This window comes from Grammomys surdaster, unplaced genomic scaffold (genome assembly GCF_004785775.1).
Source record: "Grammomys surdaster isolate TR1022 unplaced genomic scaffold, NIH_TR_1.0 123044, whole genome shotgun sequence".
NCBI classification, from domain to species: Eukaryota; Metazoa; Chordata; class Mammalia; order Rodentia; family Muridae; genus Grammomys; species Grammomys surdaster.
Window position 1 is genome coordinate 86,706 of NW_021618396.1, and position 26,345 is coordinate 113,050.

Here is a 26,345-nt window from a genome sequence, read left to right on the forward strand (position 1 = left end):
GTGGCATCAGTGTCCTGCATGGGTCAGTCAGTGGCATCAGTGTCCTGTGTGGGTCAGTCAGTCAGTGGCATCAGTGTCCTGCGTGGGTCAGTCAGTCAGTGGCATCAGTGTCCTGTGTGGGTCAGTCAGTCAGTGGCATCAGTGTCCTGCGTGGGTCAGTCAGTGGCATAACTAGGCAACAGCTCATCTAACCAGAGTGAAAGTCTGTTTAACAGTTCTTGTGGCTAAGGATATAGGTCAAATGCTAGAATTCCCTTTCTTCACCTCACAAGCAAACTCCAATGTGAACATCTATGTTGGTGACTCTAGACTACCAATGGCTTTGGTGCACACTCATACCACCTATGTGTCCTAGTAAAGTTCTGGGACTTCAGAACTAAAAATCCCAGACTCTAGAACTGAGAACTCACAGGCACTTAAGGAGGGGATGCTGGAAGGAGACACAGAATAATGGGAAGGACACCGGACTGTATAAAGGGCTAGCTTCCAGTACTTGCACTGCAATTCTTTGACAATGAGTGCCAAAGGGGGGAAAAAAATAAATGTTGATATGGAACAAGGCCATTGCTACTTGAAACCCAACAGATTTACTTACTCAATTTATAAAATGCTCTCCCTGTAGGCAGACTTAATCTTTTGGAGGAAAGCAGTGACATGTGTGTTACTTATTAAGGCTCACTGAGCACAGGGACATGCATGTTCCAACCCAGGCTGGCAACTGACAGACTACTGCACACTAGCTAGTCTTGTTCACATGGGCCTCTGACCTTAGGGTCAGATGTTTGCTTTCCCTGTAACAGGAAGTATGGCTGACTGATCAGGAGGACTCAACAATTCCCGGTGAGTGACTGCCTGGAAGAGGTTTCTCATTGTTCCCAAACATGAGTCATGGGGTCCTTGCTGCCATGGAAAAAGGGCACCACTGATTCTCTGAGCATGAGGCAGGTGTTCAACTCCGAACTGGAAAAACGGTTTGGTATAAAATCATGTAGGCTATGGTATGGAATGCCATTTTTATTTTAAATAACGAAAAACACCAGCAAGTAAAACTATTTCCTTATACTTAATGCTCTTCTGCATTGGTCCACTACATTAGTCTTGAACTCAAGCATCTGAATACGACCTTGGATTCCTGATTCTCCTGTCTGCCTGGACTTCAGTTACGATCTGCCAGACCCACCCACTATACTGTTCTTGATGTCATCGTCTTACTGGACCCTTGTGCACTGAACTGAGCTCACCTGCCCTCTATCCAGCCAAAGACTTCAAGAGCAGACACCCTGAGGACAACACTTCAACCTACTCACTCTCACAGGAAGGCAGCACATCGGTGAGGCAGTGATGACGTTCATCTACAGATGGTCTTTCACTCATATAAACAATCCTCTGAGCAGCAGTCAGCTGTCTGAAGAGTCCCTTACAAAATGTTTTCACTAACAAATTAACAAACTAGCAGGAGTGCTACTTAACCAAGCAGCCCTAAATCCTGCAGAAGGGTTGATCTGTTTTTAAAAAATATTTATTTATTCAACACACACACACACACACACACACACACACACACACACGCTCCGTTTTCACACACACCAGAAGAGGGAATCAAATCCGTTACAGGTGGATGGGATGGGCTACCATGTGGTTGCTGGGAATTGAACTTTGGAAACTGTTTAGGTGATCTTAACCAGAGAGCTCTCTCCAGCTCCTTTATCTCTTGAGAAAGGTTTGTTAATAACTGCAGCCTGCATACTGTAGTGGACCAGACTCTACCGCTGGACACACAGATGCCTCTTCAAGCCTTCAGGAATAGGAAGCATGCTCACATTTCTTACACACCAACACAGGCACACTCATTGTGAAGATCACAACCATGAAGATTCACGTTACCTACCTGGTAGTGGCTGTTCCTCTCAAGAGAAAACACAGAGTCATTTCAGGTAACTTCCATTTAATTTAACATTTATTTTCATTTATAACGAGATGTCACATTTTCTACATTAAAATATAATCATGCTGACCCCCATCCCCTCAGAGGAAAACAACCGGAAGGTGGAATGAATGCACGAGTGGGAAGTTACGGCTGCACCTGAGAACACGGCAGAGACCCAAACAGCAGACATGGCAGAGGCTCACAGAATACAGCTAAGAGCTCAAGCCAAGAAGGGACAGGAATGAAAGAAACATTGCTACATGTGCCACAAGATTACCCAGAAAAGGCAGAGCTGATTCAGAAAGCTTGGGGATTGAATAGAGTTTAAAGCATCCACAAACCTAAGGCAAGTCTTCTTCACGGCCCACCTCAGGATCTGGAGGGCAATGCAGAAACCTAAACTACCATAAACACATCAAGATGAGAATGGGATGTAGGGTTCTTCTTCATTGTACCCCAGCTTTTTCCAAGTCTCAATTCTCCCATGACTGTACCCCAGTGGGTCATCAGCACAAGGCATGCCACCACTGTGGAGGATGCAGGCTGTGCAGTGTTGCCTGATTCTGTGAGGGCCTCAAAGAGAAGGACACCACACAGGAATTCCCAACTCACAGCACTGGCAGAACGGAACTCTTTCCATAGACACAAGCAGACAGTAAAACCCATCTGCACAGAGCAGAGGACAGAGCCACAGGTACACTAGCGCTCCAGAGCGAGGCTCAGGCAAGAGCCTCATGGTTCTTCGGAAAGGAGAATTCCTCCAGTCTCCACCTTGCCCCTAAATTTGAGACTGAAGCATTTTAACTTCAAAACAGTGATACTCTTAAGGGAGCTGAGAGGTAGGGTTTGGGAGACCCAAACAAGACATTATTAGCAACTAGCTCTCTACTCTATGTACAAATAGATCCATCAGTACAGTAAGCAAACCTCACCCCTCAGCTACTTTAAACAAAGCACTGAAGGTGAGGCTTTCTGAGCAGGGATCTCTCACACTGTTAGCAGTTTAAACGTTGAACACTGGCACAACAGTTACCTAGCCTTTGTCTTTAATTACAGGGTAACAGGTAAACTCCCACACGTAGGTGGGATGGAGGAGTGCAAAAGGAATCAGGAAACAGAACCAGTACTTCACACGAGGGTCACACCACACAAGCAGCAGCAGCTAGTGTTTTGCGGAGTCTCGAGGGTAAAATTCGCTCAGGGTGCTCTGAGGGATTCTCTTCAGCATTTCTTTGGGGAAGATTCGAAGCAACTGCCAGCCAATGTCCAAAGTTTCATAGACAGTTCGGTTTTCATAGGGACCTAAAATATTAATATTGAATTAATGGCAGAGCACTTCCAACTGGCCTGTGTTACTCAGCACTCTGTCTGTGACTAGCAAGCAGGGTAGTCATAAAATACAGAAAGAAAATATGGGTTAGGATTCGAGATTCGATGTAGAAATTAGGACACAAAGTACCACAGAGATCAGAGGTGAGGAGAGGGCCATGGGGGCAGTGTGTATGTTGGTATAAGGGGGTGAGGTGGAACAAAGTACCACAGAGATCAGAGGTGAGGAGAGGGCCATGGGGGCAGTGTGTATGTTGGTATAAGGGGTTGAGGTGGACAGACACAGATAAGGTCCTTAAAGAATGTAAACTAGATCCATCTTGTTCAAACTAAACAAGCATTCTGTTAAAAGGTCAGCAAAAAAATAGACTGTAGGACACGGGGCACAGGGGGAAGCTTGGCTTGCAGGAATCTACAGAGATTCTGAGAAAGACTTAAATGCCAAAAAGCAGGCTAGATTACAGGTCAGTGGTTTTCAAAACTTAATTTTGAGACAGGGTCTCATCGAGTGGTCCAGGCTAGCCACAAATTCGATCGCTTAAGTGCTGAAATTATAGGCCAACCAAATTATTATATTTGATACAGCAGAATTAAATGTCCCCCTTAAAAAGAAAAATCTTTAGCCACAAGATTAAGAGTGGCTGGAATTCTGGGTTTCTTTCTCTAGACAACTTAAAAAAACAACAACCAACCAAATAAGCAAACAAAAAAGAAAAAAAGAAGGAAAGCAAGCAAGCACTAAGTAAGTTCCCAACAAGATCCCTGGTGCACAGCTCAGTGGTTAAACACGTGCCTACCACGAGTTGGTTCCACCTATAACCCTCAACAGCTAAGCGACTGAGTATCGGAGATGACTTCAATATCAAAACTAAACACAAGGAGATACAATCCAAATAAAGGAGCGCACAAATCCTAAGTGCACCACTTGAGGTGTTATTCCAAAGTAGCACACCTACTCTAAGTACCACGTAAGTCAAGAATGGAGTATTTCTAAGCCTCAGGAGGAACAAGAGCAAGACTGAACAAAACAACAGATAACCCTCATGCCATGTAAGGAAACTCCCTGGAGGTTTTCTTATAAGAGAAACAACTAATAAAATTCTTAATAGTTATCCCCGAGCTGAGAGAGGGTGGAAAGCTGACCCAGTGAGGGTCTCAAACCTCAGACGGGTTATAGACCTCATCTTCACTATCACCCAGGAACCCGAATCTCCAGTCACAGCTGTCTCCTGAGTCAAAATTAGCATTCTTAAGATGATTGGTTGATTCAAAAGCAAATCAAACTTTGAGAACTCCTGGACAAAATATTGTAGTGAGAATACAAAAGAAATAGAGCAAGAACACTGTGAGTAATTACCTGATCACTAGAGAGTGAGGAGGGCTAAGAATGCTGCCCGGTTATAAACACAGTGGGACAGGCTGGGGGTGTACCATACAGGAGGAGTTAGAGGAGAATTAGAACTGAGATGGTATCATCTCATTCACTGTACACACGCATCAGGGTCCCAAACACCCAAAATGTTGCCCAGCGACTGAGAAAACCGACCACATGAGACACAGAGAGCACACACACCAGGGTGCTGCAGGTATGGAGGGTGGTCAGCTGGGGAAAGTTTTATTCTGGTCACTGAAACTTTAGGGATAGTATCAGACAAAAAGACTTGCTTATAACAGGTAGAGGCGTGGGAGCTGAAAGACAGGTAATGATCATATACCCCAAATTATAGTCCCCAGCATAGCAACAGGCAATGCTTAGGAAGAAAAAAAAAAAACAGCAAAAAATGTTGTTGGGCCTTCTGAAATATAATTAGAGATTCTCTGTGGATGTTCAGAAGGCAGAGGGAAGGGAGTCAGACTTAAAGACAAAGACAGATCTGCAAGAAGCACTCAACAATTCTGAGACGTTTTGTTTGAAGGGAATCATCTTACCCTGAGTAATGAAGTTTTTCTCAAATTTCTGCAGAAATTCCAAATAAAGAAGGTCATCTGAGGTCAGGGCTTCCTCTCCCACCACGGCTTTCATGGCTTGCACATCCTTGCCGATAGCATAGCACGCATACTGCAGAGGAGAGGCACGTGTCAACAGCCCAGTGGACAGGAGGTAGTCATACATTACAGTCTCCCTCAAAAAGGGGCCCTCAGGCATGCAATGCAGACATTTCCAACACTGCAAAAATATACTTCCTCAGACTGCCAATGAATTTATGATGGACAGAAAACAAGATACAGAAGCCGATGAGAAATCTCTGCGGGTTTCTTTAAAATGTCTGTGATTTCACAGGCCTCCCATTTCTGTTGGAGGGCCATTTTTTTTTTAAGTTTGATGACATTAAGGACTTCATAGAATATATACAACTGTAAGCTTCAGTGTTCTGTTGGCTACTTAATATGCTACATAACAAATATGTGATGGTATCCAGAAAGAATCTGAAATTAGTATTTAAAAGAACATACTGCTTTTTGTTTTTATTTTTATGCTTAAAATTTTATCACATTTATTTATTTAATGTGCATGGGAACACACTAAGTAAATATTTTTTATTTGTGAGTATGCATGTGCCATTGTATGTGTGTAAGTCAGAGGACACTTTTTCTATGAGGGTCCCTGGGATTGAACTGTGAGACCTGGTGACGAGTGCCTTTACTCATTAAGCCAAGTTGTCATCTTTTTTTCCCTTTTTGAACTTAAAAACTATGGGCCGGAAAGATGGCTCAGTGGTTAAGAACATTGGCTGTTTTTCTAGAGGACCCAGGAACCAGATTTGATTCCTAGTATCCACATGGTGGCTAACCAGTCTTAGTAACTCTAGTTCCCGGGGATCCCAAACCTACTGTGGTCTTTGGATCATATAGTACACAGATATTCATGCAAGTATAACTGCAATAACAATAAATAAGTAAATGAATAAATAGGGATAGAATACCCAGTAAAATAAATTTTAAAACTACATATACTATTAGAAATGAGTTACAAGCTTGGTAATTTTCTTGTTGCTATTACTGTTTGTTTGTGACAGTGTCACTATGAAGCCCAGGCTAACTTCCAACTTTAATTCTTCTGCCTTAGCCTCTGGAATACTGGGATTCAGGTATGTCCTGCCCAAATCTAGTAGGTTTATTGGTTTTATTTTTCAAAGATTTTACTTTATATGCATGAGTGTTTTGCGTGAATGTATTTATGTTTACCACTACATGTCTGGTAACCTCTGAGGTCAGAAGGTGTCAGTTCCTCCAGAACTGGAGTTACAAATGGTTGTGAGCTATCATGTCAGTCCTCTTGCAAGAACATGAAATGTTTTTAACCGCTGAAGTCATCTCTGCAGCCCCCACGCTTGGTATTTTAACCTTGATTAGCATCATTTTTCTGAGAAAAGGGCTTTGTTCCAGAGAGTTACTATTCCAACCAAACCAACACTGAAATTCTACTTGTATGGGAAGAAAAGAAAAATGACAGAAGACAAAAGAAGAGTTACGGGTAAGACAGCAGAAGAACATCCGGAGAGGGCTGTTCAGACCTCATTCTTAGAAAAGCACACATACCAACTGGTTGGACACATCAGCATGATCCTTTCTGGTCATTCCTTCTCCGATAGCTGACTTCATTAGCCGAGACAGTGAGGGCAGCACATTGATAGGAGGGTAAATCTGGGGTAGAACAGGAAGAAAAGAATCTATGTAAATGCTGAGCCTTACTGTACAGAAACATTTACAGCCACCACTGTCCCTCCTGTCATGTCATGTCATGTCATGTCATGTCATGTCATGTCATGTCATCTCATCACACATTTACAGGCACCTCTTCCCCAGACGAGGTCTAGCATCGTATCTTCTAGGGAACAGTCGTGAGCACTACCTGGGACACAGTATTTCTTTTAAGAATTGATCCAAGTGAGTGGAACGTAGCGAGTGCAGCACTGTTTTGGAAATCTAGAGCGTTAACTCCCTAGACTACCAACGTATCCACCACAACAAGTTTCTGCATGGACTCTAAAACCTTATAAGCAAAATACAAAGACTATAATAATTTCTCCTAAAAGGTTATTTTAGAACTCTGATGCAAAGCCAATAAAAATCGTGTTTTTCTCAGGTCAGGCCATACAGTAGCACTTTTAGCATGGAATTCCCTTCGAAAAAGACAAAAATTCCTAGAGACAACTGATCCCATTTAAAGGCAAATAAATAAAAATGGTAATTTTTAATTCTGACTCTGCTTACTGAGAGATTTTAGCTTATAGCAATGACATTTTTACAGCCATATTAAAACAACCCAAGCAGATACTTCCGAAGCAAAATAGTCCCAGAGAGCAAATGAAGTCAGTAGAGAGTGACGAGCAGCTTCAAGCCCCAGAGCACTGCTCGAGAGTCAGTACCTGTCTGTTGTGCAGCTGTCTGTCCACATAGATCTGGCCCTCAGTAATATACCCCGTCAAGTCAGGGATGGGATGGGTGATATCTGCCAGAGAAGACGGAAGGCATTAAAGTACATCTCTCACCTCTGCCTGTTACGAGCTACAGAGAATAATTTTCTGTGATGATGTATTTATGCTGTCTGCTATAGTAGTGTGATGATTAACTCTGTCAGATGAATACAACCTGGGAAAAGTGTCTTGGTTGGTTTGGTCTGTAGGCATACCTGTGGGGAGTTATCTTTTTAAATTTTATCTATTTAATGTATGAGTGCTCTGTTGCATATACATCCGAAGGCCAGAAGAGGGCATCAGATCCCCTTATAGATGGTTGTAAGCCACCATGTGGTTGCTGGGAATTGAACTCAGGACCTCTGGAGGAGTAGCCAGTGCTCTTAACTGCTGAGCCATCTCTCCAGCCCAGGAATTATCTTAATTGTATTAGTTAATATGAAGCTACTCTACTATGCATGAAACCATTTCGTAGGCAGGGTGTCCTGACCTATGTGTGAAACACTGAAGATTCTGAGCATTCAGATTTCTCTGCTCTTAACCACAGATGTGAAGTGACTAGCTGTTTAAAGCTCCTGCCTTGACTTTCTTACAATGATAAGACTGTAATCTGGAATTATAAACTGAAACACACCCCTTCTCCTCTAAGGTGCTTTTTTGTCAGGGCGTTGCCATAGCAATAGACACTGAAGCAGGACAGAGAAGCATTGGCTAAACATGGCTGCCATGCACCTGAGCGTGGCTAATGAAACTGAAAGATTTAATTTCAAATTTCATTTTAATCAACTTCAGTTTAAATATAGGGCAATGTGCCTAGCAGTTACCATATTAAATAGACACTTCATTTGTTCAGTTACAGTAGTTCCAACATGTGTTGCACACTGTGAAGGAAACCGGCTTTCTTGTTAAAACATACGTACCATCTTAAGCACAAAGCTTATGCAAATGTGGGTGCACTGACCAGGCAGTGCTGCTCAAGCTGTACCCACAGACAGTGCCCCACGCTGGGCTTCTAACTTGTGGATGAAGACAGCTGCTTTGTGTGTGCTCGTCTCCAACAGGTCATGTCTACACCACAAGCAATGCAGCATAGCTGCTATTGTGGGTTGTGAATCCAGACCACGAGCTGTGGAGCTGTCATTCCTGAATCTAACGAAGCACTCTACTCCCTGTGGCTCAGCACCACGGTGAGGCTCAAACCAGAGAGGAGTTACAAAGCACGCCTAACATGCTACTACAGTGAGCTGATTTCTAAAATATTGTACAAAAGTAACTTTTAAAAATAAAATATACACAAAAGGGCCTGATGGTAGAGGGATTCTGCAGAGCCCCACCCGAGCCTTCTCACTTAGCCTTCTGCACTGTGGCCTTACACAGGCCCAGGCAAAGCAAGCTCCTCACTCACTCACGCTGGAGTCAAACATCTCAGAACTCAGTGGCCTTCACATCTATGCTCTTCACTGCCAGTTCAACTATTTACTATGACTATGACTGGCTTGCAAGAAAAGCCAAGTAGCTTACATTAGAAACAAATTCTTCATAACTAAAATAGTGCTCTGAAAACAGCAAACACTCAATTACTATTCATAAATGAAAATTTTAAATTCAAATTACAAAGAAAATTCCTTTTCTTACAAAAGTGGTAAGGACAATTAGAAATCATCTTTAACTGAAAACAGTATTTGGGTATAAGTATCTAGTTAAGGTAAACCTCAGGGCTCAAGCTCTCAAAAGACTTGTTACTCAAAAAGGCAGATGGCTGCCTTCTGCCCTAGCGAGGGCTAATGAGCTGGTTTATAATAGGAAAAGGCACTTGGCACCAAGCCTGACTACCTGGGTTCCCTAGGGCCTACATAGAAGGGGAGAACTAACTCTGGCCAAGTTGTTCTCTGGCCTCTACAAGCACACTCCCCTACCCCATATGCATGACTACATAGTAACGCATATAAACCCACTCTCACAAATAAAAAGCCCTTACAACTGATTGTACCTGAAGTCTAGCACTATCAAAGCTGCAAACTTACCATCATTGGGCATGGTGAGAATAGGGATTTGGGTAATAGAGCCATTTCTACCTTCCACTCGACCAGCACGTTCATAGATTGTGGCTAAATCGGTATACATGTAGCCTGGGAAGCCTCGCCGACCAGGTACCTCTTCCCTGGCAGCTGAAACCTGGTAACAAATCCAAGAAGGAGAATCAACTCAGGACATGTCAGAGTAAGAAAAAGTCTGCTTAGAAGGTCTGCTTGAATATGCTCAACAAAATATTAACTTCTAGGTTTGTAAAGCAAGAATGCTGAAAATGAAAATGAGTCAGAAACTCAGTTGGAGCTGGAAGGGTTCATGCTACTCCAGATTCTAGTCATACAGTCATTTCCTCTATTTTAAGTTTGCTAAGGACTATACTTTTCTCAACTCTGAATGTAATCTTTGAAGTTTAGGGACACAAAAAATTCTGCTCTTTCCTAAGGTTTTACTTTTGTGTTTAAAAATAAATAACTAAATGAATAAAATAATAATGAGTGACAATAATAAACACTATATGGATAAATAAATTCTGTGAAAGAATTTGGGTGTGGTGGTAGTGTGGAGGTCTCTCTAAGTTCACAGACAGCTTGGGCCACACTGAGACCTAGTCAAGTAGAGTTAATTCCAAAGCCTAAATTTTCAATTTGTTAACTATGTTATGTTGCAAAACAATCCATTTTTATGTAAAACAGTCCTTACACATTTTTATGTATAAGGTCCAAATGAGGAGCACATACCAAGAACCAATCACTTGTTACATGCATACATTAGTCAGTCAGATCTTCACAACAGCCAAACAAGAACGTTTATCTCAAATTTGCAGCCAGAACTGAGCCTCAGGTAAGTTTCCCAAGATCAAAAAGGCAGAACCCAATGGCATAGGTCGAGAATCCCAACACTTTGGAGAGGCAGGGAGATAGAAGTTTAAGGTCAATCTCAGCTACACAGTAAGTTTTCAAGGCTAGCCTGGGCTACATACACACCTGATCACAGAGCCAGGAATCTAGTCCACCACACAAAATATAATTAAAGGTCTTCTGTGGAGACATGCTTATGAGAATAGGTACTTGTACGACTCTATCATCACAGGAGCCTCAGAGGATTACCAATGTAGCATTCTTGCAATGTTACTCAAAGTGTGAGCCACAGACCTGCGTTCATCGCTGCACAACAGAGCTGTCATGGCAACCTGACATTTGGATGCTCCAGACTCTAACATGAAGTAAACCTAGGCTTGCAAGCTGTTTATCTTTAAAATACCTTTCTCTTAGCTCACTTTTGTTTTCCTTAACAAAGGTGTGGATCTGCTTCAATGAAGGGACGACTCTAGTGCTTCACAGAGTCAGCATAAACACTGTAACAATGTGGTGATGATCTTGGGGACTTTAAAATACAGGTCATTAGAGAGCACGTTTCCTCAGTCTTTTCATATGCTCAAGAGTTAATGTATTAAGAACACCAGGAACTTGTCTTAAAACACCCTAACACACACAAGTTTTGGGGTATTTTAAGACAAGTTCCTGGTGTTTCAAATTAGAACCAGAGACCTGAGAGGCCAGAGATGGCTCAGCAGGTTACAAGCCTCTGCTGAGGTCCTGGGCTCAGTTTCCAGCACCCACACAGATTCTCACATCATCCCCTCTCAGGCAAGCGATGCCATCTTCTGGATTCCGTAAGCACACACACATACTCAAGACACACAAATGTACACATAGATTTTTTTTTTTTAATTAGGAATTTGAAAAGGGTTACCACACAGTTTGGTCAGGAGTTCCTCGGAATATAACACTACCACAAGCTTGTGGTGCTTTCTTACTTTTTAAGCCCTTGGGACACTGACAGTGTGGTACTTGGGACACTGACAGTGTGGTACTTGGGACACTGACAGTGTGGTACTTGGGACACTGACAGTGTGGTACTTGGGACACTGGCAGTGTGGTACTTGGGACACTGGCAGTGTGGTACTTGGGACACTGGCAGTGTGGTACTTGGGACACTGACAGTGTGGTACTTGGGACACTGGCAGTGTGGTACTTGGGACACTGGCAGTGTGGTACTTGGGACACTGACAGCGTGGTAAGCTGGCTATTAATCTTAACCTCAGCCTCTACTATTTCCAAGTTGACAGAGACAAAAAAAAACAGAACAAAACAAAACAACTGTACTATCTGTTTTGATGAAGATAATCTACAAATCAATCAGTAACAAGCTCAAAAATATGATTAACCCTACGACTTAAGGAAAAGTTACCTCTCGAAGTGCTTCGGCATAAGAACTCATATCTGTCAGGATGACCAGGACATGCTTCTCACACTGATAAGCCAGAAACTCAGCTGTGGTCAGAGCCAGACGAGGAGTGATGATCCTCTCGATGCTGGGAGGGAACACAAGTCCCAGGTCACTCAAAAGCCACAACCAAAACAATTCTGCAAACAGCGACAGTTTCCTTTTGACATTCTTAGTACACAGAGGAGAGGAAAACAGCAGTACTTTAAAGACGCCCCTGTAGGCAGTTACTCAAAGAGAAACAAGCTTTACTTACGTTGGGTCATTAGCCAGGTTCAAAAAAAGGCAGACATTGTCCATTGAGCCATTTTCTTCAAAGTCAGATTTGAAGAACCGGGCTGTTTCCATGTTCACCTAAATGTTAGTGACTTTCATCAGTGAGCGCAAAAGAAACTTCAACATCTGTTTGACCTTTTAAAAATTCAAGTTTCTCTCTCTCTCTCTCTCTCTCTCTCTCCTCTTCGTATACATGCACAAACCTTTCTCCCCACACACATCCCCCAGCCCCCGCACGGCAACTCCCCTGGACTTAAATCCTTGGCCAGTGAATTCGCCAGAGAGCAGCTTCCCAATAAACCTTTAATATAACCTAATTATATATATATATATATTCAAGCATCCATTTTTTTCTTTTTTAAATGTAAGACAGAGTAAAACTTTGGCATGCAGAGCATTATTAGGTTTCAGCTACACGCTAAATCTGACTCTAAGTTTTGCTAAAATGCCAGGATGCAGAGTCTCTAAGAATAAAGTTGATTATGTGCAGTTTATCACCTCTTTCTAATAACAGTTCATTTTATGTTATTTCCAAACACAATACCATACTTACTCCCATAGCAGCAAACACAATGGCAAAATTTTCTTCACTATAGTCCACTACATCTTTGGATTTCTTTACCAAACCAGCCTGGCGACAGATCTGAGCTGCAATCTGTTAAGGATGAAAACAAAAATCATATCCTGACAACAAAATAATTTATTCTTAACTCTCAAGTACTTTAATAAGTAGCCCGAATTAGGTGACTAAAAATGATCAACTACATGCTAGGTAAGCTCATGTGTACATTCTCCCCAGGAATGACATCAGCTCTCACCTCATTGTGTGGTAACCCAGCAGCAGAAAAGATGGGGATTTTCTGTCCCCTAGCAATACTGTTCATGCCGTCGATGGCAGAAATGCCTGTCTGAATCATCTCTTCTGGGTAGATCCGACACTGAGGGTTGATGGGCTGACCTGATGTATTCCGGAAAAGGAAACATATTAGTACGTCTGCACACTGGTCTTGGATAGAAGTAGAAATTATTAAAAGGTCGTAACCACAACAAAGAATTTCTCTGTGTTCAAGTATCTACTTTAAACGGTTACATTCTCTATCTGGCAAGGCTCCCAGTAGACAAAGTTACTTTCACCGACAGGGAAACCCATCCACTGCCCCTACCCATGATATCGAGGAAGTCTTCAGCCAGCACCACAGGACCTCGGTCAATGGGTTTTCCTGATCCGTTGAATACTCGACCTATACAACAGCAACAAGACAGAACAGAGTAAACCCAGACTTCCCAATCTGTGTTTATATGTTTCTAGATTTTAAATAAATATGTTTAAAAGAAAACAGATCTGTGTACAGAATGAAGAGTGTTCTTCACTTACCAAGCATATCCTCCGACACTGGTGTTCGGAGAATATCTCCAGTAAACTCACAGGATGTTTTCTTGGCATCAATTCCAGATGTCCCTTCAAATACCTACGAAGAAGGAGAATCAATCAGAAGGCTCAAAGAAGATTAGGTCAGGGACACTTACTAGACCACGGGTCCTGCTTGTGGGTCAAATATTACAAGGACCTGAGGATGTGATGTCATTTATGTGTAAAAGCACAGTTGGAAGAAAGAACAATGAAAAAGAAAGAAAATTTAAGGACTTCTGGTCATCTTATAAATATAACTTCCCCATACTCCCCCCAAAAAGCCAAAAAAACCAATCTGGCTACTTTTACAAATTTTACCTACCACTGCTCTAGAATATTTTTTGGGTATGCGTTGAGACTCCTCTCTGTTTCTGTAATAAAATGACATTAAGATGTAGGAATTTTAAGGAAAAATTCAAAAGAACTGAGTTAGCATTTTGATAGCACCCGATCTTCAGTACATGTAGCATGTCGTCACCATCCTGTCACGGAAGTCTGCAGTTCTGATTAGGAAATGCCTCAGTGGGTTTGAGCGATGCTCACCTGAACCACGGCTTTGGAGCCGCTGACTTCTAGAACCTGTCCACTTCTCTTTGTGCCATCTGGTAACGTCAAGTGGACGATTTCAGCGTATCTGGGAAACTAAGCAGGAAACAGTGAAGGGTTGGTTAGCCATCAGCATCCTCACAGCACCCACTCTGCTCTATGCATCACTGCCATGGCCTTGCTGTCTATGCGCTTCCTCCACCTTCCACGGTACACGGGGAGTGAAATCTGGATCCCCGTGACTTATATTTACTAGTATGCAAAGTGGCAAACCAGTGCATGGTAGAGAGAAGGGTATTACCTACAAAAGCACAGCAAGTACATTTAATAATTTTCCTCTGTGTGTATAGGTTTTGAGACTGTAGAAAGATATAAGCAATGTTTCTACCACTCATAGAATGATGTTCACTGGGCTATGTTTACCTGCGATCACCTAGACCTCACATAAGAGATAAAAGATAAAATGTTATTATGTAATATTATCAGACTAAGATAACGCACAACATCTGCCTCCGTCTAATCTAAACAGATATGCATATCCTCCTATGTGAGACTGGAGAATGTGTATCTCTGAGAGTCCCCTACCCCACATGCCCATCCGGCTTTACACTGTTCATTTCTGAGACAGAATGCAATGTAACCCAAGCTGGCCTCAAACTCACTATCTGTATCTAGTGTACACACACACACACTCGCACACACACACACAACTTCAAGGCTGGGATTACAAGCTACTCAGCTTCCATACTGAGATAAGACGCTATTTTATGTACTTAGCTGACAAAATATTTGATGTCTTATTGGACAACTTGCTTTACTGTATTGGCATTTTGAACATACTACTTTCTCAGGCTATTAATCATAATCCACCAACAAGGTTTACTGAAAGATGTAACATTCTATGTGATTTGAGGGGACAAAATCTCTTCAATCACATTACTGTATGTTAGGCTAACTAAGACCGTTAATAAATGAGGATTTTTTTTCTTTTTTCTTTTTTGGTTTTCTCGAGACAGGGTTTCTCTGTGTAGCCTGGCTGTCCTGGAACTCACTCTGTAGACCAGGCTGGCCTCGAACTCAGAAATCTGTCTGCCTCTGCCTCCCAGTCTGGGATTAAAAGCTTGCGCCACTACTACCCGGCATATAAATGAGGATTTTAAAATTAATGTTTATACAACTGACACTGTTAAAGTCTAATGACTAAGCTAGGTATGGTAGTACATAACTTTAATCCCAGCACTTGGAGTCAGAGAAAGGCCTGGTCTAAATATAGTCCAATCAAGGTACACAGTGAGACCCTGTCTCAAAAAAATTTAAAAAAAGGTCATCTAATGACCATATCATATTTTAATTCAGGAGTTCACCTGATGAAACACAGAGCTATCTAATATTATACCTCTATAATAATGATAGAACAAACCCTCAGGTTTGCATGCAACTCTTCAGAAAGTTAGAAAGCTACATCCTAGCAGTAAATATATGTGGCAAACTGTGGGCAAATTTTCTCCCCAATTATTCTGCAAAGGTACTAAATAAACTCACATTCCCACTATTTGTGAAAAAGAAAAAAAAAAAGCAAAACCAAAACCAACCAAAACAACAAACAATAACAAAAAACCCAACAAACCAGCCAACCAATGAAAAAACCCTCCTCTATATTTGCCAATCTTTTCATTTCTTCATTTGTGGTTTTATAGAACATAAACATTAGTGGTCTTATAAATAATGCTTACCTTTTAATTTTGCTTATGGCATTTTCTATTCCACAAAGATATGAAAGGTTTTAACAGAATAAAAATATCGTCATTCCTTATGACTTAATCTTTTATTTAGGAAAAGCTTCGATTTGAAATCATAAACAGGTTTTCAGTATTGGCTTCTAATAGGCTGATCCCCACTTATGTGGATTTAATTTCCATCTTGTTTTTTTTCCCATTTTTTTTGTTAATTTGGGAAATGAATGTTCTAACATTTGACCAGCATAAAATGTTTCCTGTAGCCTTATAACACCCAATTCACCATGCCAAAGTCCTATGTATGCCAGATATAATCCCAGTACTCAGAGAGCTAAGACAGGATGATTCAAGTTCCAGGCCAGATGTGGCTACATGATGACACTGTGTCTTGGGCCGTGGTGGTGCATGCCTTTAATCCCAGCATTTTGGAGGCAGAGGCAGGCTGATGTGGTCTACAGAGTGATTTCCAGGACAGTCAGGGATGCACAGAGAAGCCTTGTCTCAAAAAAACCCAAAACATGTATGAGACTATGTCTCATGAAAGGAAAATAAGACAACCACAGATATCTGTGTGCACAGTTGTTTGGGTCCCATAACCTTGTTACATGGCTGGGTTTACCCATTTGCTAAATCCCCGTGCTTTCTCACCCCATCTCTGGCTGTACTCGCTGGTTGAGTAAGCTGCATGGTTTCCTCTGTACAAGGACATGTAGCATAGAGACTACGATGGTTTCTGTAAGCCAATTCTGCGTCGTGAGATCCTGCTCTACATTACTGTCTAACAGTGTGGATGACATAAGCTTTTGTGTAACACACAGAGGGACGATGGCAGGTGCGTCCTTTCCAATCCTTTTACACTCTCACTTTTTCCCCACTGTTTGCTAATGTCAAGTTCAGGATGGACAGCAATTGTGACCTCAAACATTCTCACCTGACTGATCATCTTAGCTTTAGTTCAGTTCTTGGTCAAAGCTCCTAAAACTCCCGTAATTTCAAGGGTATCAGGGACAATCAAGAGGAAAGGAAGTCTTTTATTATTCATAGCAAGTCATTTCAACCACACTGGTACCTTAATGTGGTGACCTTTGGGAAACCTCTAGAGACCATGGAGGATGTCTACTATCCAGGGGAACCAAGCACCCAATTAGAGGGCTAAGTGTTTCAAACATCCCACCCTCTGATCTCTGAGGAAAGGAGAGATTAGAGATTGACTTAGTCAATACTGGCCAATAATGTGATCAATAGTTACATAATCAATTCCCCACAAAAGTCTTGACTGAAGAGTTGGAAGTTTTATTTTATGGAAACAATGAAGCCACAAGCAGACAGATACCACACTCTGCTCCCCAAACCGAAGCCTGAGTCCTGCACTCAAGACTCCTTGGGACTCTCTATCTCTATCTATCTGTATATCTACTCACTCATCTGGTTTTTCATTTATACTTTTTAGTATATCTTTTAAAATAAATCAGCAATGGTAAATTAACCATGTTTCTGTGTTAGATGAGCTATTCTAGCAAATTATGGAACATCAACAGAGACCTTCTGATTTATAGCCAAGTTAGACAATAGCTGTGTCTACTTAGATACCCACAATGCATTCATGACGCAGGTACAGTGTGTGGATGTGACAAAGTCAGTGGAGTGTGTAAGAAATGAAGCAAATTTCAGGTCTACTAAAAAAATTGAGTGCAATTGTTTTGGAGACAGAACCTTGTCCACCTGGTGTTGGAAGTTCTGAGAGCAGAAGCCAAGAGGAAACAGAGTGGCTGTCACTAATTTAAAAAACAATGTTACTAGGGCAGTGCTTCTCAGCCTTCCTAAGGCTGTGACTGTTTAATAGAGTTCCCATGTTGGAGAGACCCCCAACCATAGCATGATCTTGTTGCTACCTTATAACCAATTTTGCTACTGCTATGAATCATAATGTAAATATCTGATATGCAAGATATCTGATATGTGACCCCTGTGAAAGAATGATCCCACCTACAAAGGGGTCACAACCCACAGCTTGAGAATCTGCGCATTAGGGACTCCTGAGTATGCTGACTGGCTGCTGCTGTCTTTGTGGTAAGGGGACAGAGGATGAGTAAGAAACACAAGTATTAGCTTTGGGAAAGAGCCTGAATCAAATAACTAGGGAGAGAGTGATAAGAGGATACCCAGTATCTCTTTCTGACCAGAGGGAAGCATGTTAGGCTTACCTAAATAAAAACATCGTTGCAGTGATAAAGGGACTATGTACCTTGCCTTTAAAAGTGTTTCTCAGTTTATTTTCTGCTTCCAGAAAACATGTATGTTTAACAACAACATATAGTATCAAAATATTTTTTGCTTGTACCATTTATATTTCTTTTTTTCTGATGATATTTCGATTATAAAAACCAGGTAGGAAGCTTAGTCCAGAGTAACCAATTACAAACTAGACTCTATATCTCCTTTTCTAAAATTAACAATAAGCTCATAATAAACACAGAAGAGCAACATGTTAACTAACGACCCTTACAACTCATTTTGGACAAACTATTCTCTATAGGGTTTTAAGCCACCATTGAGACTATCTTTTCTTGTATACTGACTACTTGCATGTCCATGTCAGGCTCTCAAAGATAAAGTACACTTAGTTACTCAAGAGTTAAACATTGAATAGACAGGAAACATATTACTTAAAAAAAAAAAAGCCTATTAACACAAAGGGCATAAGACGCCACATCTCTGTCTAAAATCCTTTAGGTTATGAAACACACTTATTGGGCTAGAGAGATGGCTCAGCGGTTAAGAGCACTGACTGCTCTTCCAGAGGTCCTGAGTTCAGTTCCCAGCAACCACATGGTGGCTCACAACCATCCATAATGAGATTCGATGCCCTCTTCTGGTATGTCTGAAGACAGCTACAGTGTACTCATAAATAAAATAAATAAATCTTTAAAAAAAAAAAGAAAGAAACACACGTATTATTGCTGCTTCCTCCTGTAAACCTATGAAGTAAGATCTTCCCCTAACTTTGAAGACAAGGTACTTAGAGGCCATAAAAAGGAATCCACATTCAATCCTGTACTGGAATCCAGTTTTCTGACTTTAGGTCTTTCTTTCCTACAAATAATACTGACAGTCATACTGAAGTATGGTTAAAAATTCTAAGACAAGCTTAAAGAGTACTAGTGAAATCTGAGGTACAGTAGCCAGATCATAATGGATGTGCCATTACCTTCACATGATCTAAGATCACTAGTGGACCATTCACTCCAGAGACAGTCTTGTAGGCTGGAAAGAAAAGAGTCTTGTTTAGTGACACAGCACGAGCTGACACGGCTCTCTGATTTTAACAAAGACAACCCTTCCCTTCATCTCCCCATTAAAACTTGGATATTCAAAAAGCTGTATGAATTTTTAATGAATTTTAAAATATGGCTGCTCCCATGTCACTTTTCAATACCCATCTTCAAAGACATTTGAGTCTTAACTCTAAACCACTGTTCTCAAACCCAGGATACACAATGAGCACCCAGGCTGCTTCCCTTCAACAGTTTAGCTTTCATGGGGCAGGGAGGATGTGAATCTGATGGCAGTCCTGCAGAGGCTTCCTGGCAGCAAGGAAGGGGAAAGAAATCCTAGACAAAAGTGGTGACAGCACTCACAAAGGAAGGCTGAGGAAACTGTGGCTGGAAGGTAAGCCACTATGGACTAGAATATGGAACAGAGACTATGGAAAGACACTGCGAAGGAGAAGGCAGGCAATGGGAAGCTAGCGGGGGTCAAGTACTCTTGGTTTTGAGATAGTTTAACTCTCTAGCCCCAGCTGGCCTCGCTGTAGTAGCAGCCATCTTGCCTCAGCCTCTCAAGGGCTGGGAATTGCAGGCACGAGGAACCAACTAGCCAAGAAAGATGTCTTTAACTTTTTTCTCTTAACCTTTATGTTTATGTATGGATGTTTTGGCTGCATGTGTGCAGTGCCCGTGGAGACTAGAGCACAGCCTTGGATCTCCTGCAGGTGGAGTGAAGGTCAGTCAGTGACAGCGGCCATGGAGTGGCTCGCCGTCTTCTGGAAGAGCAAGCAACGCTCTTCACTGAGCTATCTCTTTAGCCCAACAAAAATATTCTTAAAAAGACAAGAAACAAAACAAAATAAGAAACCATAGACAGACAGACGTGAAAGCGAGGAGGTGGGAGGGAAACCGAAAGACTGTTATGGCTCAGCAAATAAAGGCCCACGCTACCAAGACTGACAGCCTGAGCTCAAGCTCCGGGACGCATATGGTAGAGAACAGAATCCCAAGAAATAAATGAACATAAATAAATTTAAAAATATATACAATAAAAAAAAAATCAGCAGGGCACAGTATCCCTGGTCTATAAACCAGGAAAATTAAGACAGTCTTGGCTACAGAGCAAAGCTTCATCACAAAAAAGAACAAGAGAATTAAATATTACTACCAGGTTAAAGAGACCAGTATTACTCATTGCAAAGTATGCCTGAGAAGGAAACACCTAGTCTAGTTCCCTCATTCTAATATATACATATGTGTGTGTGTGTGTTTACTTATATTTTATTTATATGCACTTATGTAAGGCTGTCTAAATTTTATATCTACCACAGGCCTGACGGTGCCTGCTGGAAACAGAGGGGCGGGATCTGCTGGAACTAGAGTTGGAGATGGTTGTGAAATGCTGATGTGAGTCCTCTGCAAGACAGGAAACGCTCACAGTCTCTGAGGAAACGTTCACAGTCTCTGAGGTATCTCTGCAGCCCCCCACTCATTTTAGAAAGGAGCTATCCATCCTTGCTGGCAAGGTTCATGATGATGATTAGATACAAAATACTTAGGAAAACAGCACCTTTAGCAGACAGCTTCAAAATTAGCCATATTTCATAATCAGAGCAGCTAAAAAAGAAATGCATTTCTTCAGAAAATACACTATAAAGCCTGAAATAATTTATGTGAAAGTATTAACTAGTCAGGAACATTTCATTAGTCTGATCTGTGTAAGGTCTTCTAATTAGCTTAAACAAAGATTTGAGGCACAAATGCCATCTTCCTAACTAGTTTGTCTATTCAAGGGGCTTCCAATCCCTTCCTCCCAAGGCCAGGAAGCAAGTATCTTGGTTCAGACTCTGGGACGGAGCAGGCAAGCCCCACTCCATACTGAGACATTTAAACACAGACAGCAAATATTCACTTGAATGTGTCAGAACTGTCACCATTTCAATAGTGCTCCCCAGTGGAGAGTCCCTCTTTTAATAGTGTAGATAAGGGTGTGAGGGTTTGCTGCATTTTTGGCTGATTTTAAGAACTCACTCTCACAGCTTTAAAATAATCTAATACTGTTTTTAAAAACATGTAATTTCAACATTTTAAGAATTTCTTGTTTTCACTTTAAAAACTTCAAATACTGTTTCTCAAAGACTTTCTAGAACTACTGTGAGAAAACAGAGAGTGAGCTACAGCTTGAAACAGACTCTTTAAAAAAAACAAAATAGGAAAGAAACTGAGACTTTTCCAAATCCTTCCCTAAGCCTTAAGGCACAGGGGAGGGGATCACTTAAATTGATAAGAAATTCTCTCTCAAAACACTTCATTGAAATTCCTCCAATTCTTAAAATTCTCTTCTTTTAAAGAGACCGCATTTTCTTTGAATTTCTAGTATTGACAACTACGGCTCAGAGTCTCATGGTTAAAATTCAAACTCATTATACACTATGAAGTTTTGCCAGTCACAAGAAAAACCCATGACCAAGTAAAAGAAGCATTAGTCACAGCTTTTCCTGGAAACAGCGAAGTTGACATCCACTACAGAAGACAAGGCTTATAGGTCCTGAGTTCAAACCCCGGAACAGTAAATAGGGGAAAAAATAAAATTTAAAAAAGAATTCTAAATTTGCAACAATTAATATATAGCCTTTGAAAAACCAATACATAAACACTACAAATTTACTAATTAACAGCAACCACTTCTTATTCCTGGTTTTAGAAGAGAAAAATCCTTTTAAAGATAATCTATGCACCCGTACCTGAAGCCTGTCTCCAGTCACTAGGGTGAAATCCTTAAACAGAACCAGCAACACGTTGGAACACTTTTGTAGACCAGCACCTTTATTTCTAGGAACCACATACTGAGGCTAGGCATGGCAGCACGTTCCTGTCATCTTAGCACTTAGATTGGAGTTCTAGGCCAGCTGAAGCCACTGTGATCCGCTGTCTCAAAAAAGAATTACGTAGCAACACTACCTACACTTTCAGCTATGAAAAGTGCAGGATGTTTACAGTGCTGTGGGGCAGGCAGGTTCCCCAGTGTCTACATTCTGTCACTGCTGCAAGGCTAACCTTTGCCAGCACTTACAGCTGCTAGAAAAGTGGTCGAAAACTCAGTCTGGGTGGCTCTTGAACCCATTGCAGTCATTCATTAATCAAGCAGAGACTATCTGACAGAGAGGATGCAGTTTTCCCTTACTGGTAATCTGAAGAACACAGGGGACCTAGTGTGGTACAGATGAGAGCCTCATCAGTTTAATTTAAACAGATACACAGAGACTAAGCTAATGGAGCTCATAATCTGAACTAAGTGAAAATACTACCAAGCCTTTTAGGAGAGTGAGGCACATTTTTACTGTGTATTTTCAGATTATTTGATTTTATCTTTACAAAACACTGTGAGGCAGGGATCATTTGACTACTAACTTTTAGACACCAAAGCCCTGAGAAATGTTACTAATGGAGGAGCTTCGGCTTGTTTCACTGAAGTTTTGTGCTGCTTTCCTTTAATTACATAGTTGCTACTCTATGGTCCAGAAACACTTCTATCTGGTAACACTATAACTTAAAATACCAAGATCACACAGTTCCTAGCAGTTGTACTAGAAATCGATGCAAAAAGACAGTTTGAATAAGAACATCAGCCCTTTCCATGCCAATGAAAGTATACAAAAAGAAAACTCAGCAGGAAATCATCAGGTACCACCTTTTATCTGTCTACCCAGATAACCACAGGTAGTTGGAGAGATACCAGTTCAGAGTACAGCATCCAAGAACATCCATCACACAGCAAAGCCACTGACAAATTATTACCCTTATGGCAACGGCAGACACATGCTTACATTACACACAAACATTTATGGAGTAGCACTTAGAAGCCATGATTTATTTAAAGCTGAAAAACAGGATAGCTACTATACTGCATAGCAAGTTCCAGTCCTGCCAGGGATACTGAGTAAAACAGGCTGGGCATGGAGGCAGAGGCAGGCAGATCTCTGTGAGTTCCAGGCCAGCCAGGGCTACATATCTGTTCTCAAATACACACACACACACACACACACACACAAACCAAAAAACCAACTTGCTCAATAATCAACCAATAAAAAACAAAACCCCAGGAACTAGAAGATTTTAAAGAGTGGTGGTGCACACCTTTAGTCCCAGTGCCTGGGAGGCAGAGGCAGGCAGACTGAGGTCAGCCTGGTCTACAGAGCTGCAAGACAGCCAGAGCTACACAGAGAAACCCTGTCTCAACACAGAGAAACCTGTCTCAAACCGTATGTATGTATGTGTGTATGTATGTGTGTATGTATACATATGAGAGAGAGAACACATAATCTATCAGATGATTAGCTCTTCATTCTGCAGGGAAAGAAGTTGTTCAACACTACTCACACCCTTAAGGATTGTGACATACTTAAAGCAAAAGCCATTGCACAATAAACCCTAGCTCTTCAGGCACCACCCCATAGCAAAACAACAGCTAAGAAAGCCATTCCTTCTATTGTGCAAGATCAGAGAACAAACCTGAGCAATGCACACCTGAGATGGTTCTAGAAGAAAAGCAAGTAGAGTCACTTGCGTTTTTTTGTTGGGGTTCTGCTTTGTGACCCGAGAAACTTAAGGTTAGCTGATACATGGGTCAAGGAAACGGACCCAACCAAGCCCAGAGTAGTCTGCTCTAATAGCTTTGTAGATAGCTGATCTTTCTCAAAGTTTAAAACGGCAAAGGATTTTTACCTTGTGAAGTCAGGAAGTCGAATGACGTGCTCAAGATTAGTTACTAATTTCAAGCCTGAATATTTTACTTTCCATTTCTTTTTAATACCTTGAATAATTTTTTATGTTGTGTACATATAGTATCTAGAATTTTTAATATCCCTGAAGTTGTTTTAAAACAGGATTTAATTTTCACAGGGCAACTGTCAAAATTACTCCATTCAAAGAGTGTGTATTAATTAACTATAGTTATTTAGGTAGTACCATCAAACTTTAGTAATAAAAATTGAGTTAATATTTAAAGCTGACTAGGAATGTGGTAAAAAATAGTAAAAGATGATATTTAAGTGCAGTATTCCAACTCCCCACAAACCCTATCCATATTAAAAACATACACACTGAACTACTAGGACAAATTGAATTGCAAGTTATAGAATTTACAGAGCACTTCCTAAGTCAGACAGTGTGAACTTGGGGACGCAAAGAGGCCAAGTTAGGCAACTTTCAGAGACAGCTTAATCAGCAGAATCCTCCTGTGAACAAACTCTTCAAACATTGGCCAGGAACATATATATGATGGTGAAAGAAACACTACGCATCCCTGAAGGGCTTACTATCTTAGCCATGGAGTATTCTACACTCCCTGAATTGACTCTGAATGACTTATTATATGGAAACAGACTATTACAACCTTGTAACATCTTTTTCCTAGAAGACACCAGTGTCTATGTGCTCTGCCCAGAGCAAAGCATACATACCAAACGCAATTCATGAGAATCTGTAATTCTCAGGTATAAATCTGTCAGCTTTCTCAACGTTTCCTTCTGCTTACATGAACCCCTAACAGGGATTCTCTAATTCTAACAATTATTCTTAAAAAATGCTTAAAAGGCACACCTCAGCAATCCACTCTCCAATGTGATTTTCCTTCCCCACACTGCAGTGTTATCACATGATCCACTGACAGCTCGGGACAGGATTAGTCAGGCTGGAGGGCGCCTAGCTAAAACCCTTCAGCTGAAATGCTTTTTAACCGATGAGCCACCCACAGAGCCAAGCTGGCAATTAACCGGTGCAAACGCAGTCTTATTATCTGGAAACAACAGATACTTAAAAAAAAAAAAAGTCTTCTTTCAAAGCTCTTTGCCTGGCTTTAAGGGAGCCAGGTTTGATTCTCTACAACCGAAATCTTCAGCCAACAAGAGCCACTTGGGAAAGACTGACTTGTCTACTTAAACATGGCTTATCGAGGTCTTTTATAATCACTACATTTAAGCCTATGCATGCACATGACAGTAGAAATCAACTTTCCATTCAACTGAGTTTGGTTAGCTGATCAGTAAACGAAAAAAACAACAGAAGACCAAGCAAGGATTAAGAAACTCGATTTTTGGTTCCTCTTTTCCCAATATCCTTTCCAGAACCTTAGGCGTCTCGCTTGTAAAATGAGAGGGACTGCACGACCAGTGTATTTTTCAGCTCTAGGGTTCTCTGGTATCCTCCTGTGAAGCGGTCCCTACAGAATAAGCCACATCTCCCTCTATCCGCGGGCCTGCCCACGTCAGCGATGACACTACACCTTCTGCTCGGTCCACCTGCCCAGAGGTCCTTGGGGCAAAGGGGACGGAGTGGGCGTTCCCTCGACCGGGAGACATTTAAATGAGGCCAGGAGCAGACGAAGGTACGGGTGACAAGTGGCCCTCAGAGACAGACAAGTGCCTAGCAATCAATACTCTAGCCCAGAGAACTCCGGAGCGGGTAGGGCAATCATCAGGAGCCCATGGGCAGGCTCCAGTTGGTGCTCTCTCACCCTCGGCCCCCTAAGTCATGAAAAAGCTTACGCAAAGCTGGAGAGGTGCTGGTGAACTGAGCGATGGGGGAAATGAATCCCATTCCCTCCCAGCTGGCTGAACAGGTGAGAGCACAAGCCTAGGGCTTGGTGGACAAGCTCACTTTCCCGTACTCACTGAGACGAGGCTGGGAGAGGTAGTTCCGGCTCACCGCCAGCGCTTGCTCCCGAGATCCTGCCATCGGACCACCGGTGGGCACGGGCAGTTCGGGTGCGGCCCCGTTCACGATTCCCCGCATCGCTCGCAACGCCATCTTGTCTCCTCGGTCCGGACTGGCTCGCAGCAGCGCGGCGCAGGCGCACAAATAGCAGGGAGGCCCGTGCGGCCGTCTCCACCCATGCGCGCTGCGAAGCTGCGGCAGAGGCCCCGCCCTCTCGGCGGCGCCCCGCCCCCAGACTCGTGACTGGAGTTCTGCGGGGGTGGCGCAGGGTGCGCGCGCGTGCTAGCGTGCGGTAGGGAGCTGACCAGCGTGCTGGGAGCGCGGATCCGGGCCCTCAGCGGGGAAAAGAGAAGCGAAAGGGGCCAGAGGGCAAAATGGACACAAGAGAGAGAACTCATAAGATTC

General features: G+C 42.0%; 1 protein-coding gene across 1 annotated transcript; it reads right to left on the reverse strand.

The window, feature by feature from the left end:
* Positions 1 to 1,935: 1,935 nt before the first annotated feature.
* Atp6v1b2 (ATPase H+ transporting V1 subunit B2) lies at positions 1,936 to 26,083 on the reverse strand. Its single transcript, XM_028784433.1, has 14 exons — positions 25,898 to 26,083; positions 19,169 to 19,224; positions 14,222 to 14,320; positions 13,643 to 13,736; positions 13,431 to 13,508; positions 13,086 to 13,225; positions 12,821 to 12,922; positions 12,248 to 12,345; positions 11,956 to 12,079; positions 9,699 to 9,849; positions 7,627 to 7,709; positions 6,797 to 6,901; positions 5,186 to 5,315; positions 1,936 to 3,229 (listed from the first exon to the last, which is right to left on the reverse strand). Exons 1-14 carry the CDS (start codon positions 26,031 to 26,033, stop codon positions 3,090 to 3,092), a joined length of 1,536 nt encoding a protein of 511 aa, XP_028640266.1. The 5' UTR covers positions 26,034 to 26,083; the 3' UTR covers positions 1,936 to 3,089.
* Between the last annotated feature and the right edge of the window lie 262 nt (positions 26,084 to 26,345).

What these genes read in the sequence shown, in the direction of transcription:
- Atp6v1b2 (XM_028784433.1), bottom strand. Translation starts at nt 26,033, where the DNA reads ATGGCGTTGCGAGCGATGCGGGGAATCGTGAACGGGGCCGCACCCGAA. An exon ending in AACCTGGCTAATGACCCAAC is followed by an intron (nt 12,080 to 12,247) that starts GTAAGTAAAGCT and finishes GTTCCCTCCCAG; the next exon opens with CATCGAGAGGATCATCACTC. An exon ending in CTGATGTGTCCAACCAGTTG is followed by an intron (nt 5,316 to 6,796) that starts GTATGTGTGCTT and finishes TCTCCTCTGCAG; the next exon opens with TATGCGTGCTATGCTATCGG.